General features: G+C 52.0%; 1 protein-coding gene across 2 annotated transcripts; it reads left to right on the top strand.

Moving 5' to 3' along the window:
* Nucleotides 1-1,619: 1,619 nt before the first annotated feature.
* Nucleotides 1,620-8,079, top strand: LOC119712979 (methanethiol oxidase-like). 2 transcript variants are annotated; one of them, XM_072028067.1, is made up of 12 exons: nt 1,620-1,775; nt 2,330-2,383; nt 2,734-2,846; nt 3,956-4,141; nt 4,648-4,768; nt 4,858-5,040; nt 5,376-5,560; nt 5,842-5,920; nt 6,088-6,209; nt 6,307-6,399; nt 6,522-6,640; nt 7,187-8,079. In XM_072028067.1, the coding sequence occupies exons 1-12, from the start codon at nt 1,772-1,774 to the stop codon at nt 7,347-7,349; spliced, it is 1,422 nt and encodes a 473-aa protein (XP_071884168.1). In that variant the 5' UTR covers nt 1,620-1,771; the 3' UTR covers nt 7,350-8,079. The 2 variants fall into 2 exon arrangements, with proteins under 2 accessions (XP_071884168.1, XP_038023955.2); XM_038168027.2 differs by having other exon boundaries at nt 5,376-5,564; nt 5,846-5,920.
* The last annotated feature ends 228 nt before the right edge of the window (nt 8,080-8,307 follow it).

Below are 8,307 nucleotides of genomic sequence, written 5' to 3'. Positions count from 1 at the left end.
GGCATTTCTTGACCCCTCCTGGTGTTGGCAGAGGACGTAATTTCTTTCACAGGAGCCGCTCTTGCCTTGAGTAGGACTCCACTTCTCTGGCAGCTAATCAAACAAGGTTTTGTGCCACTGCTATGCATGCTTTCTGCTCTCCTCCGTGATGGTCTTTTACCAACTTCTTCTTGTCTTACAGAGAAACTTGGCGTAGCTGGGCAGCAACAGTGGCAGCACGAACTGTCCATTGATGGTTTGTGTGGAAGGGTCCAGCTGTGGCAGGTAACAACCCCTCTCCAGCCTGCCTTTGCCCTTGGCAGTGAAAATGATGAGGCGCATTTGTGCTGAACAGATCACACGAGTTCTTGTAAGAATCCTTTGGCAATGGTGTCAGCTTGATGCTCCTCTCTCACAGAAAAGACCAAGAGTTTGGCTGCTCCCGTGTCCCCCCCGTCACCTGTTTAGAGAGCTGTGCTGAAGCCAGAGCCATTAATTAGAGCCTGGGCGAGATGTCCTCTCTTCTGATAGGGATCTCCCGAGGGCTTCTTTAGTGGCTCTGTCAGATGTTTCTGCATTCCTACGTGGAGCAATTACTTACCCGATGTAATTTGCCCGCTGATTGAGGAGTTCTTCCGCGAGATATGGTACTCGTTCACGTTCCATGGCGCTTGGTGGATTGTAGGGCTTTGTGCCACCCAGCAGGGCCCTGTCCCAAGAACCCATGGAGCTGTGCAGTGGGGTGTCCAAGCAGGTGGACATGGAGACACCTCCAGCATCAGTTTTCCTTGGCATCGTTCTGCTTCAGGGAGGTGCGGAGAGGATGTGGCCACTGCTGCAGTGCCGTGTTGTGATGCCGACCTGCCCCAAAACCTTGAGGTCCCTATTTTACACAGGTTGACTGACTCTCCCGTGTGCAGGTGCAAGCCTGAGAGGCAGCTGGCATGCCTTGATCCTCAGACGTGCTGGGTCAAGACTGGCACAGAGTGTACATCCTGAGGCATCTGTCCCTGGCCATAGTTATCTTCTGAGTGCTTGGGAGCTGGCGGCAACTCCTCAGGGCTCCTGTGAGCTCAGTACTGGTGGAGCCCCTGCCTCTCGGAATCCCTGGATCCCCGTTCTTCCGAGCTCAGGAAGTCTTCTTCACGGGTTGCGGAACCTGTGGGCCTGGCTTTCTGAGCTGGTGGCAGGGAGCCCGTGTCTTCCTCTGAGCCCTCAAACAGAGACGTGCCTTGTGTCAGGGTCCAGATTTTGGAGGTGCCTTTGGTGGCCTCCATGAGTTCAAGCCTCGTAATTTCCAGGAGGCTGCTGGTGGGGCCAATTATCTAGCTGGGCTTCTCATCCCTCGTCTGGAATTTGCAATCGCTGCACATTTCTATTGCAAGAAGCTGGGCACTGGGGATGGCTTTAATTAGCCTGTGTCTTGGCTGGGCCATGGAGGCCTCCAGAGCCCGAAGAAGTCCCAGTGGAGATGAGCAGGGCCCCAGGATCAGATAGGGGTGGCTTGTGCTTCAGGAAAGGACCTGCATGGACTAGCAGATTTTTCCTCTAGATTGGTGGTTAGCAAGGCGGAAACAAGCCACAGCGCTGGTCTGGCACCTCCCAAACGCTTGGGAACATTCGCTCCTCCCTTGGCAGCTTGCTTTCTGCCCCCCACCCCTTAGTCGTGTATATAAGGGCCCTCCGAGCAGCCCTGGCACTACACGACCCACTCCAGCAAGGCAGACAGCAAGCTGCTCCTCCAGCCCCAGCACCTCTGCTCTTGAGGACAGTGAACCAGAAGGCCTTCAGCATGGGTAAGAAACGCTCTGCAGCCTCCCCACAGCAGCTCCATGCCCTCTCGCTCCGTCCTGGCCCTGGCTCCAGCCTCTGCCTGGGGCTGCAGACATCCCACCTTGAAGCCGAGTCCCACTTGTGGACTGGCAGCTTTGTTGCTCTGCTGCGCTGCTGGAAGGTGGGACTGAAGCCTGGGACACAAGGGTTTCTTTCATCTTGCTACTGGTCTGCTTCCAGGGGCTTAGCTTTGCTCATCCCAGCCCCCCTGCCTTGGGCAGGGACACCTCCCACCACACCAGCTTGCTCAAGGCTTCATCCAACCTGGCCTTGAGCGCTTCAGGGATGGGGCATCCACAGCTGCTCTGGGCAACCTGTGCCAGTGCCTCACAGCCCTCATAGTGAAGAATTTCTGCCTTATATCTAGTCTAAATCTACGCAAGTAGATGCTGGTCAGAGGTCCCCACTGATGACGAGGGTGGGCGAAGGTCCACTGGGTGGGATGGAGCCTTTTGAACTGGCACCATTTAAGGACGTGGACGTTTCTCCTTTCATTCTTCTCTCCTTCTCAATTCAGACAGATGCAAACTTCAGTGCTACGACTACCCCGTCTGCCCGGACGTTGTGAAAGGCAAGTCCTCTCGGGAATGTTTGGAAAGGGGGGCATTTGTGAAAGGGGGGTGTTAGCTTCAGACTGGATGATGACAAAGCCTGAGTCTTTTAGAGACCACCGTTAATTAATTGCATGTGCTGAGTCCCTTCCCTTGGTGGGAGAAAACTGGAGCTGTGCAGTGATCTGCTTGTGTTGTGTTCTCAGCTCTGGGCCAGGAGTGAGCCAGGGCTGGGCAGTTGTCATTGACCAAGGAGGAAGGTTGTAGCTGCAGAAAGCGTAGCTTAGTCTTATCTGAGTCTGCTGAAACTTTTTTTTTCTTTTATGGACATTTTATGTCTCTTTGTAACACAAGTTTTCTTTATTTGAAGCTCCTAGGGAAGAGGTTGCTTATGTGACCTGTACTTACCGAGAAACTTGCATCGACCAACCTGACTTCTTGGCCACTGTTGATCTCAACCCCAGATCTCCGTATTACGGCCAGGTACCTGTGCCTAGACTGTTTCTACTGAGCTGATGACTAGCTGCTGTCTTTGTGCTTCCTGATTCATGCCGTTTACTCTTTTCTGCTATGGAAATTCAGAGTGCTTTCCAGCCACTCTGTCATGCTTGTTGTTTTTTTTTTATGCCTTGCACCTTCTTGTCTTTCCACATTTTCATTTCTGTCTCTTGGTTGATTCTTTTATCCTGCTTCCTATTTGTTTTTCATGTCCTCTTCATGACTGTCTGGGCAACCAATAATTTTGCCATGACAGGCCTATTTCTTGCTTCTCCACTGGTGATACACACCAGCCTGGGATGTTGTCTGCTATGAATGTTAACTCCCTGCTGCTTTTCTGCTGTCCCCTGTGTACCTGGCTCCAGTTGAATCATCAGCATCTCTTTGTCTCAGGGGACAAGCCAGTAGGGATTCACTTCCCAACTCATTTCCATAGCATCTTGGTGCTACTAGTGAACTTTTGAGCACATGCTCTGAATCACCCTGCCAGTGGCTGCTCAGCAGGGAATATGTTCACTAGTAACCCAGATGGTTTAGGGTATCCTGCACTTTTGCAGATTTCATCTTTTTTCTACTGTACTGCAATTTCAGAATGCTCTGAACCAACCTGTCTGCTGTCATCCTAAACGCGAAATCCTTCAGAAACAAGTAAATACTAGGCATATTGTCTACATCAGGGTTGTATATATATTACCTGATTACTCCGTTAGTGCAAGAGATTAGGAGCAAATGCACTTTAAAGAAAATACAGACTTCTGAGAGTCCAGTGTTCGGAGAAGCTTCCAGAGTGAATCACCTGACATGTCAAGATGATAATCATCATTTCTTCATATGTAATTTTCTGAATTTTAGTGGCATGGGGTGAGGAATTCTTGAATGAATCTTTGATATCTCCACATTTCCCAGCTGCACACAGTCACCTGTCAAAGGGCAATGGCTAGTGTAAGGAGCAATGTTCTCCTTTCTGCGTCTCTAGAGGCATTCCCAGCTCTAGTCACATGGAGGCTACAAAGATAGAAGTATCTGCCTGTATTAATGTCCCCTTTTGTCCCTGCCTCCCTGACTGAACCCTAACTTTGCCTTTGACTGCCTAGGTGATCCACCGCCTGCCCATGCCCAACCTCAAAGACGAGCTGCATTCCTCAGGGTGGGGCGCCGGCTGCGTCTGCTTTGACAATATCACAACAAAAAGGAACAAGCTGATTCTCCCCTGTTTGATTTCTTCCCGTATTTACGTGGTGGATGTGGGTTCACAGTGCCGGGCTCCCAAGCTCTGTAAGGTATGCCTGAGCTGATTCAAAGGCAACTTTCTGGGAAGGACTTGGGAACTGGTGCTTCTGGAATAATGCACAGGGAAGAAGGTTCTCCTCCTCTTCTTTTCTTCCCCCTGATTTTAGAGACCTGGGTCATGCTTCCCCCTCGGCTTTCTCCTTCTCAGGCTGAGGGGAGGCTTCCACCCCCATTTTCTTGCCTTCCCTGTGCCTGTTGCATTCAGGGAGTGTCTAATAACTGGAAGCCATGTAGCACCCCATGCCTGGCCCCCATCCCAAAGAGTAAGGTGGGCAAACAAGCTCTTGCGAGTTGCTGCATTCATGTTGTCCTTGTAAAGGAGAGCTCAGTGGCTTCTTCGCTTCTTTCCAAGGATGAGCAAGGCCTAGCAGGTGTGATTTCTTCGAAAGAAAACTCCTGTGAACACCAGAAACCTCAGATGGCAAAGACTCTGCTCTGCCATGTAGTGTGAAATGAGCAGATCAGTCAGACTTACTCGTGTATACACTTCTTTCAGATGATTGAGCCAGTGGATGTCTTCTGGAAGTGCAACAAGGGATACCTCAGTGTACCTCATAGCCTGCCTAATGGTGATATACTGATTGCCAACATGGGAGATCCAGCTGGCAATGGAAAAGGTATTTTTCCCTACAATAAGACCATGAACAACATGACTGGTTGGAAAGATGAGTATTCGATCTGTTGTGCATGCCCTCTTGCATCACAGGAGGATTTATTGTGCTGGATGGAGAGACCTTTGAGCTGAAAGGTAACTGGGAAAACGAGTGCGAGGCCCCCCCAACTGGCTATGACTTCTGGTACCAGCCCCGCCACAACGTTCTCATCAGCTCTGCCGGACTGGTTCCAAAACGTGCGGGGCGTGGATTTAATCCTGATGATTTGAAGAAAGGTGAGAATGGGGATGCAAGCACTGAGCCAGAACTGACCAGGCTCATGGGAGGATGTTGATGCGGTTGCTGAACGGTCCAGAACCGGGGAGAGGGGGCAGGCGGAGTTGTCCCAAAATGGCCCATTTTACGGGCACTGCCCCAGGACGCTCATCGTCTCTCCTCAAGACAGGCTGGTTCCTGTTCTCTCCCTCTGTTCCCAAAGTCACTGCATTTTGCTGCTGCTAATCCTGGGTAGCCGCTGCCGTGGCTGTCCCTGCCAGGGAGCGTCTTTAGGTGTGAGCGATCTCCGTAGCTCCCCTGCCCTCTCCTGACTCTCGCCTTTCCTCTTCCTCAGGGGTCTTTGGGCGCCGCCTGAACGTGTGGAACTTGTCCTGCCGCACCCTGACCCAGTGCTTTGACCTGGGGGAGGACTCGTTGCCCTTGAGCGTTAAGTTCCTCCACAACCCCGATGCTGCTGAGGGCTATGTCAGCTGTGCCCTGAGTGGCATCATCTACCGCTTCTACAAGGCTTGTTGTGAGGCAAGTATTCTGCCCGCAGCCACCAGAAACCCAGGCACTGCACACAGACTCTCTGAATTTAAGAAGCGATTGGACTGTGCGCTTAGGCACATGCTCTAAAAGTTTGGGGAGAGCTGTGCGGTGCCAGGAGTTGGACTCAGTGATCCTTAGGGGTCCCTTCCAGCTCGAGATATCCTATGATTCTATGATTTGCCTGGCTGTGCAAGCGGGCGAGCGCAGGGGAGGGCTCTGTCCTGAGCAGCCAGGAATGCCCACGGCACGGTGTTTGTGCTCCTTTGCAGAGAGATACCTGGTCAGTAGAGGAGGCGATTCAGATACCAGCCAAGGAGGTGTCGGGATGGATTCTCTGCAAGATGCCAGGTTGGTGAGCCCTGAGGTGGAGTTGCCCTTTTCCTCTCGGAGCGCTGCGTTGTGCAGCCTGGCAAAGCCCAGCGGCCGTGCCCTGTAAACCCAATGCATGCCATGCCAGAGGGGCTGAGTTTTCTGCTGACGCCGCCTCCTCCAGAGTTCTTTTTTCTGTGCCCTAGCCTTCACAGCCGACATGGTCATCTCCTTGGATGACAAATACCTGTATCTCAGCAACTGGCTGCACGGAGACATCCGCCAGTATGACATCTCCAAAACCTGCAAGCCCAGGCTGGTGGGACAGGTAAGGACGGGCAGAGGGGCTTGCAGCGTTGCTTCCTTATCAGTACCTGGTGGTGGTTACAAGACAAGCCACACATCTCCCACTGCCTTGCTTCCAGGTGTTTGTGGGAGGCAGCATCCTCAGAGGCGGGCCCGTGACTGTGTGTAGAGATGAAGAGCTGAAGTGCCAGCCGGAGCCCTTGGTGATCAAGGTGAGCTGTGTTAGGAGGGGAGGCAGCCATTGTGCTCTGCTTCTCTGCTCTGCTGCCTCTGCTTTTGCTTGTCTGCTGAGAGAAAGAGGCCCTGACATCCCTGCTCTCTGTTGTGCCTCCAGTGCAAGAGGGTGTACGGTGGCCCTTGTAAGATGCAGCTCAGCTTGGATGGCAAGAGGCTGTACGTCACCAACTCCTTCTACAGCACGTGGGACAAGCAGTTCTACCCGAACGTGGTCAGGTAAGAAATCTGGGGGAGGAAAGGGGCCTCTTTTGCAAGGCCTCAGTGCTAGAAGTGGGGAAGGTGCCTCACCCAGGGGACTGCGAGGAATCCCTTGCGGTTGCTGTGCTTGCTCTTGTTGAATTGCACACGCAATTGTCTCCCGTGCACCTCTGAACCTGCTCCCTGTGTGGAGCTGCAGTGGCAGGGCTTGGCTTGGGAGCGCGTACGTTGATCGGCCTTGCAGGTGGAGTGAGTCCATCTGTGGGTCTCTCAGAGCCAGGCCACGGCTCTGCTCCACCAGAGGCGTTTTCGTTCAGTAACGATGACCTCCAACACAAAGGCAAGCTCCAGCCTGTCTGTCACATCATGCCTGGTGGTTTACTCGCCTCCGGTGAGAATTCAGCACGGAGCCATGGGTGCTGGTGTTAGCCACTGCTAGGAGTGGGCCTCTGCTGTCTTCTCTGTGGAGAAGACAAGATGTCAGGGAGAATGCCTCCACCTCATGAAGGGCAGGAAGGGCCCCGCGTGCTTGTCTGTAATGCCTGCTCTCTCGCCCCCCTGCAGGGAAGGCTCTGTCATGCTGCAGATTGATGTGGACACTGAGAAAGGAGGCCTGACGGTGAACAAGAACTTCCTGGTGGATTTCGGAAAGGAACCCAATGGGCCTTGCCTTGCCCATTCTATCCGCTTCCCTTGTGGAGATTCCACCTCCGACATCTTGGCCTAGACGCCATTGCCTAGACTCCCTTCTTCTCTCTAGTCTTCGGTGCAGCTGTTAAAACAGAGTGTAGGGTAATTGGGTCTGGGGGTCCCCATTCATTGCTGGAATCTAGGTTTCTGCTAATGTGAGCTACAGCTCAGCTGTCCTGTTGGAGGCTTTGGTTCGGGCACACCAGTGGTGAGCACAGACACATGGCATGGCATTCACCTTGTGGCACCGTGTGTCTGCCTTTGGTTTCAGTGCAAAGAAACCCCTGGGCACGCTTCACAGAGCAGGGTTAAGGGTGCTTGCTACTTATCGTGTAGAGATTTGCAGTATGCACAGCACCATTTCACAGATGTCTGCATACCCACCGTGCTGTTTGTCATTGCTGAGGACCTGTTGGGCACCTTTCTTGCTGGCCCTAGCCTGATAGCAATTGCTGTGGCGTAGCAGGGCCTGGTGGGAAGTTGTTGAACTCTGTTATGATTCAGAGCTCATTCACACTTGGAAATGAAGGGCAAAGAAGGCAAACCATCCATTTTGTCCGAATTGCTGTTCTTCATCCAGGTCATTCCTGGACAGTCTTTCCCTGGTGCAAGAGCACTTGAGGCTTGCTTGTGGCATGCTTGGGTCAGTATTGTATTACAGCCAAAGGAGCGAGTAGTGCTTTAATCTGAAAAGAGGTGCCTGTTTCCTGACACTGGTCTGCTCTTGTGTTCTGCTTTAAACACAAATAAAATTGTTCTTTGCATCACCTAGATCTTCACGTGTCTTATTTCATTGAACCTTTCTATAATGTTTTCAGCAGTGGCTAATGATAAGGTTGATGTTTGGGAAATCACCTCTACATAGTCACCGATAGTGCAAGAGTGCCTGTTTGTCTCTGTGAGATGCAAAGGTTGCAAAAATGTCAATATATTGTGGATCATTACAAATTTTAGCTTTTTACTTATCTACATTGGAAGAGTAACTTCATTTCCTT

This window comes from Anas platyrhynchos, chromosome 26, assembly GCF_047663525.1.
Source record: "Anas platyrhynchos isolate ZD024472 breed Pekin duck chromosome 26, IASCAAS_PekinDuck_T2T, whole genome shotgun sequence".
In the NCBI taxonomy this organism is placed as follows: domain Eukaryota; kingdom Metazoa; phylum Chordata; class Aves; order Anseriformes; family Anatidae; genus Anas; species Anas platyrhynchos.
The sequence above is the reverse complement of the archived record's forward strand: the minus strand, read 5'-3'. Positions and strand labels throughout refer to the sequence as shown.